Genomic DNA, 7,141 nt, shown 5'->3' on the forward strand with positions numbered 1-7,141 from the left:
TCCCAGAGAATTAGAAAGAGGTTACACACTCTACAACTTTAAGGGAGGAAACTACTCTTAAAATAGGTAATGTATGGGCATTGTTTTAGAAGAAACCGTTTACACACTCTCAGGACGCTGGTCAAATATATAGGACAAGACTTTTGTCTCAGGAAATTAAGATATGCTTGCAAATAATTTTTGGATAAATGACTTTCAAACATAGAGGCTCACTCTCAATATGCTGTTTTTGAAAAAGCCCTGTATTTAGAATCAGATGACATAGGGTCAAATCCAACCTTAGCACTTACTACTTGTGTGACCTTTGAGGAAGCCATTTCCTTCCTCTGACCCTCAATTTCCTTCTCTCTACAAAATAACTGGATTAGACTGGTTGGTTTCTTTAAGATCTTTCTTTGACTTCTATGATACTATAACTTCTCCTGCTAAGGCTATTAATGTCTCATTCAAAAAAGAAAGGTAACATGGACACAATTACATTGTTTGCATCAGTAAGAAAGTTTATTGAAATATATCAGTAAACAGGAACAGAAATTTTTTATGAGTTTTCGTTAAAGTTTTCAATGAAGTTTTCATTGAAAAATATATTCTGGTAAAATTAAAAGGAATAGAAAAGAAACCATGAGAAACCTTTTAGACACCTTATATTTAAAGAGAGAGAAGGTGTCCATGACCATTAGGAATGATGTAGATTTTCTTGATATGTTGTAGTCTAGAGAAAGAGGCCTCCATGTCAACACTGGTTAATAGAAGTGCTTCTTGGTCTCTGATTCTACTCTGGATGAAAGGACTCTCCCATCAGGGGCCACCTCCTCAATGATGGTCTTGATCAAATGGCTTCTATTAGAATCTGTAGGTGAAAAATGACCAGTATTGGTATTTCTACTCTATAATGAAGAGTGCTCCTCTTCAATGAAGTTGAGGAGAGTTCAAGAGGCCCCCAAAGCTGCACTTGAGCAAGGAAAATTAACAAATAATAATGAGTGAAACCATTAACTGGAATACCCTCCTATAATCATAATTGCAAATTGCAATTCAATCCTTAAAGGGCACATTTGCCAACCAAAATATAGATACATAAAATAAATTTCTAATCTAAAGGAAAATATGAAAAAAGAGCCCACCAACAATTGCCCCTTCTGATTTTTATTTAAAATTTCAGTTTTGAATTATACTCGATCATGACATTATTCAAGGATCTGTACTTTTGTTAGTGTGGGTCTTCCCTTTGCCAACGTAGGTCACAACCCTTTAGCATTCCCTAGATGGCCTTTTAGAGTTATGCTAACTAAAACAGTCCTCATCACGTAGCCCACCTGAGAGGAGCTTTCCCTAGCTTAACTAGGATGGTTCTCAAGCAACAGACCCGTAGTCAGTCACTTGGCTCATATTAAAAATCTTGCTTCTAAGATCTTCCAGAGCTTGCACTGAACTGCTGTATTCTTTTAGAATGCAGAATCACCTCTATACCACAATGAGGCATCAGAGAACTTTAGTGGATTCTATCATATTTTCAGGGGGTTTTTTAAACTTCAGAATATATTTTTTTTTGTCTAAGAAAAACTTATTTTTTTTGAGTGTGAAACAAAGTTCTGTCATTCTTTCTCTCTCTCTGTTTCTTTCATTGCTAATGTTCTAAGGAGATGTCACTTTAATTTGAGTGACTTCTAGTGAGAGCTAGTCCAAGTGAAAACATAAAATGATATCTAAAGCCTATATTTTAGCTTCACAATTATTATAAAAACAATTTCTTTCTGAAAATGGAAAGTCTCTTTACTGTTTCTGTGTTTCCATACTTCTGAAGAATGAAAAGAAAAAAACCAACAACAACTTCACAAGTAAAATTCACAAGAAATTAAAATGGATTCTGATTACCCCAGTTAGTTTCTGCTGACCTTGTTCCAGAGCCACTTTTAGATGGAGATTCTCCACCCGATCCAGTGCTTCCTCCTTGTCCTCCACTTGAACCTCCTCTGGAGCCAGAACTTTTGAATCCTCCACTGCCACCAGAGCTTCCTCCATATCCACCACTGGAGCTACTACCTCCATGGCCACCTCCGGAGCTTCCACCATATCCTCCTCCGGAGCTTCCGCCATATCCTCCGCCACCAGAGCTTCCACCATATCCTCCGCCACCAGAGCTTCCTCCATATCCACCACCAGAGCTTCCTCCGTATCCACCACCTCCACGGCCACCACCTCCAGATGAGCTACCAGAACATTAAAAAGGGAGACAAATTTTAATGATTGGTTATCCATAAGCATCAGAAAATGTGTGTCCTTCTCCCAGATTTTATTAGACTATTAGGGAAACTATATAGATTGAGAAGAGATAGATGGCCAAGTGTGATGGTACATGCCCATAGTCCTTCCTAGCGGGGGAGACTGAGACTAGTAGATCACTTGAGTTTGGGCATTCTGAACTTCAGTAGAGTTAAAGCTGATTGGATATAATAACTAAACATGACACCATATGGTGAACCTTTGGGAGCAGAGGGCCACCAGGCTGCCTAAGGAGGGATTAATCATCCCAGGTGGGAAAAACAGAGCAGGTGAAAGCCCTCATCCCAGTCAGTAGTGGTTTTGAACCCGTAAGTGGTCACTACACTTTCAGCCTGGGTGAGATAGGGAGAACCAGAAGAGAGAAAGAGAGAGGGAGACAGAGAGAGAAAGGAGAGAGAGACAGAGAGACAGAGACAGACAGAGAGACACATACACACAGACACGCAGAGAATTTAAAGAACTTGAAAAGGTTTCTTCCTGGCCATGATGATTGTTCCTTGGCCACAATTAGGCAGGATGAAACCAACATTTCAGGTAGAGCTAAGTACTCCTTCCCTAACAGATTTGCTTCTCAAAAAGTGGGAGAAGGTCCCCTACCTAGAAAATTAGTAGGCAGGAGAATTTCCAAAGTGGCATTTCTTTCACTCACCCTCCTTCCTCTAGCAGGCTGCGGTAGGTCTGAATTTCATTCTCCAGGCGGATCTTGATGTCAAGGAGTACCTGGTATTCTGAATTCTGGCATTCTGTTTCAGCCCTGATCTGCTGTAACTGCTCTTCCAGAGCAGTGATCTGGGCCTGGATTTGTGACAGCTGAACGCAGTAACGACCTTCTGTCTCCGCCAAGGATGATTCCAGGGATTGTTTCTGAGAAGAAGAAAAGGAGCATGGTGTGAACTGACAACATCATTGATTAAATAGGATACAACAAAACTCTTTCTGACTAGAAAATTTGTAGAGGAATGAGGAAATTGGATTTCAATTAGAAATATGTAAACTGAACTAGTTTAACTTTTCAGTAATTTCAGACCAATACCACTCATACCTTCCACCTTGATGTGGGGTCTTAATTGTGTTTCAAAATCTTGATACTACCTACTTTACTCCTTTCTTTCAGGATGCCCTAATGATGATATTCCCTACTTTGGTGAATATTTGTCTTTGAGATCACAAAGTTGTATTGGAAAGTTTTAAAATGCATGGGAAAACTTTGTACTTCATGGAAAAGTACACTTTTGTGAGAAATGCATTAATCCATTTTGGAAACATAGAGCCAATGTTCAGAGCTTATTGTTAACTTACCAGGGCAAGTTGTGACTGCAGTTCAATCTCCAAAGCTTGTAAGCTGCGTTTCAATTCGGTGATCTCGGATTTGTGGCTGGACATTTGTTCAACGTTGGTATCAATCTCTGTGGTCAGCTCCTTGCTCTAGGATCATGAAAGTAAATGAGAAGAGAGAGAGAAAAGAATTGTTAGATGATAATAAGGACCTTCATGGTCTTTATGATGTAAATTTTAGACATAAATAATTCTTCACCTTTTCATTGAACCAGGCTTCAGCATCTTTGCGATTTTGTTCAGCCATTGTCTCATATTCGGTTCTCATGCGGTTCAGATATTCAGTCAGATCCACTCCTGGGGCAGCATTCATTTCCACATTCACATCACCAGTGGACACGTTCTGAAGATCTTTCATTTCCTGTAGGGGAAGGAGAGCCCTTAATGTGTTTTCATTGCCATAGTGAGAATTTAGGGTAGTGGGGTGTGTCATAGTTGGATGGAACAGAATTGTATCTCACCTCCTCATGGTTCTTTTTCAGGAAGGCTAGCTCTTCATTCAGGCTTTCAAGTTGCATCTCTAGGTCAGTCTTGGCCAAGGTCAGATCATCCAGGACTCTGCGCAGACCATTAATGTCAGCTTCCACACTTTGACGCAAGGTCACTTCATTTTCATACCTGAAAGAGACATGGTGTAATCAGTAACATAACTTAGTCCATTTAATGAATATCATTTGGGCAGAGGGAAGGGAAAGGGGAGTCTGAGAAAATATAAAGTAACAGAATATGACATAATATAATAAAATATCACACCATAGTGTCCAGACCATACAATACACACTAATTAAATACCCATTGTGTACAGAATATTTTTCTTGGTACTAGAGAAATTGTGCTAGTCTGAAAGAAGGACCAATTCTGTTACCAATAGAATTGTAGCCACTGCTAATAGAGTAGTAACTTGATTGCTAATAGAATTCTTTTCATAGTCTGGTAACCAGTTGATTTCATATTTTATTCTAGCATGTTCATTCTACTTCATACACAAATGATGGTAATAGTTGAGTAAAAGCAGCAAAGCCTAAAATGACTTAGAAGTTAGCTTCAAAATATTTCTGATCTCAAATATAATAAATCATATTGCTACCACTGAAAAATTTTTTGATGATTTGGAAAATGTTGAACTTTGAATGAATTTTTTTTTTTTACCAGGCAAGATGTGACATTTGGGGGACATTGGTAACTCATTTGGATTTTATTAAGCAATTACCCACACCAATTTCAGGAGCACATGCTTCTTATTCCCTTTGCTTACTTCAGTCTGAAGTCATCAGCAGCCAGCCTGGCATTATCAATTTGCAGCAGCACGTTAGCATTGTCAGTGCTTAGATTCAGGATCTGGTAGAGGAAAAATAATTTAGAAAGAGGTCATGTGTATGGATTTTTGAAAAAGGCTGTGCTTCTTAAGAACTGAATTTACACATTGCCGTCTCACAGAGTTCTATGGATATACTTTTGTCCTTTAAAAATAAGATATCATGCACTCATTTGACTCCTAAAGCTTGAATTTTCTAGGATTTCTGAAATCATGCCTTTTCTGACCAGACATTTATTCTTTTTACTTAGCCATGAAATCCCTGATCTTTTCACACCATGTTATTTCACTGACTCTAGGATACCTCTGACTGATTTGGTACTTCCTATACATACATACATACATACATACATACATACATACATACATACACTTATGTATGTATGTATGTGTGTATTCATAAGTAATTATATTTAGAATTGATCCATCAGATCTGAATTTTAGATATTCTTGGAAGATATGAATTGCATCTCTCTTGCTTCCAATTAGGAGAATTCATACTTCTGGAAAATGTAAGAGAGAGCAAGTTTCCACGAATTTGGGAAAATGTTTTATTCACCCAGATAGAGCTAGCAGGGATTTCCAGCCCACCCCCATTTTTTCCCCATTTAGTTTTCCCTTTTGTAGTTTCTCTGTTTCATTCATTTCTTTGATCACACTTCCTTTCTTTAGGAGTTCCCTAGAGGCCCAACAGCTTTCAGCAGTCTGACATCCTTATTGATCAATAATGGTTTACCATTGCATGTTGGCTAGAGATCACTTTCCCTTAACTCTTCTGATTTTGGATCATACTGAATTATTCCCAGGGCCAAGGACAAAATAACCACTAATAATCACCAGCCCCATGTTTCTTGATTTAAGATTTCTCTCCCTCAATTTTTTTTTGGTGGGGGGAAGAAGACTTTGGCTAGATCTGTGATTTCATTGCTGTAAGTAGCTACCAATGAGAAACTCCCTCTTATAATGTAGATCAGAACCTGCTCTGAAACTTAGAGTCTTAGACAGTTGCCTAGGGGTACTGGAAGAGGTTAAGAGACTTGTCATGGGCCATGTAGCTAGTAAGTGTCAAAGGAAGTTTGAACCTAGATCTCCTGATCTGAGACCAGCTATTGTTATCTAAAATATAAGACTAAGAAATAAGCACAAGACTCGTTCAGAAGCAGTATAAATGATGTTTCTTACCTGATCCTTCAGTTCTTTGATTTGGTCATAGTAATGAGAGTAGTCACGAGGTTCTCGCTGATTTGCATTGCCATTTTTCTCATACCACTCTTTGATTTTTTGCTCTAGCTCATAGTTAGACTCTTCTAGAGCTCGCACTTTGTCCAGGTAGGAGGCCAGGCGGTCATTGAGGTTCTGCATGGTGATCTTCTCATTGCCTGTGAGGAGGCCTCCATCACCTCCACCAAAGCCTCCCCCAAGGGATCCACCAAAAGTTCTCCCACCATAGCTTCCCCCACCATAGCTTCCCCCACCATAGCTTCCCCCACTAAAGCTTCCTCCACCATAGCCACCACCACCACCACAGCTTCCTCCACCATAGCCACCACCACCAAAGCTACCACCACCAAAGCTACTCCCAACATAGCTGCCACCACCAAAGCCTCCTCCAAAGCCCCTTACTGATCCACTGCCAAAGCCCCCACCTCTTGAGCAGCTGCCATAGCTAGAGCCCCCACCTGAGCTAAATCCTCCACCAAGAGAGCTAACCCCATAGCTAGAGCCTCTACTGCTTGAGATTCTGACAGATGAACTTCCTCCTCCTCCTCCTCCTCCTCCTCCACTACGGGAGGAAGAGTAATGTTTGCTGGAACTATATCTCTGGGACATAGTGATGCAGTAGAGGTTCAGCTCAAGCAATGCTTGCTATCCAGACTGTGGCCAGCCTTTATATACTGAGCTGGGAGGGTGTGTCCCATCTGCCTTCTTCTCACTTGGCTGGCTTCTTTTTGCCAATTTAGCATTATCATTACTAATAGTCAATCTGATACATCTTGGTTGTGTGTTTTGTCCTTAAAATAAATAGGACATTTATTATGTTGAAATGGAAGATGGGTGGAGCTCAGTAGAGACTTTTTTTTATTATTCTTTTTATTTTTTGCAGAACATTGAGCAATTGGTAAAAAATGATATTCTCAGCAAAAAAAAAAATAGGGAATGCAAGTGATATGTATCTGGTGGTATATGTGTGAATTTCACATACACAAA

General features: G+C 39.5%; 1 protein-coding gene across 2 annotated transcripts; it reads right to left on the reverse strand.

The window, feature by feature from the left end:
* Positions 1–598: 598 nt before the first annotated feature.
* On the reverse strand, positions 599–6,772 carry LOC110215768 (keratin, type I cytoskeletal 10-like). 2 transcript variants are annotated; one of them, XM_020997543.1, is made up of 8 exons: positions 6,116–6,772; positions 4,874–4,956; positions 4,080–4,236; positions 3,818–3,979; positions 3,583–3,708; positions 2,933–3,147; positions 1,876–2,210; positions 599–850 (listed from the first exon to the last, which is right to left on the reverse strand). In XM_020997543.1, exons 1-8 carry the CDS (start codon positions 6,761–6,763, stop codon positions 744–746), a joined length of 1,833 nt encoding a protein of 610 aa, XP_020853202.1. In that variant the 5' UTR covers positions 6,764–6,772; the 3' UTR covers positions 599–743. The 2 variants fall into 2 exon arrangements, with proteins under 2 accessions (XP_020853202.1, XP_020853201.1); XM_020997542.2 differs by having other exon boundaries at positions 765–850; positions 1,896–2,210.
* Between the last annotated feature and the right edge of the window lie 369 nt (positions 6,773–7,141).

The sequence above is a fragment of the Phascolarctos cinereus genome, unplaced genomic scaffold (genome assembly GCF_003287225.1).
Source record: "Phascolarctos cinereus isolate Bilbo 61053 unplaced genomic scaffold, phaCin_HiC Scaffold_5;HRSCAF=322, whole genome shotgun sequence".
Taxonomy (NCBI): domain Eukaryota; kingdom Metazoa; phylum Chordata; class Mammalia; order Diprotodontia; family Phascolarctidae; genus Phascolarctos; species Phascolarctos cinereus.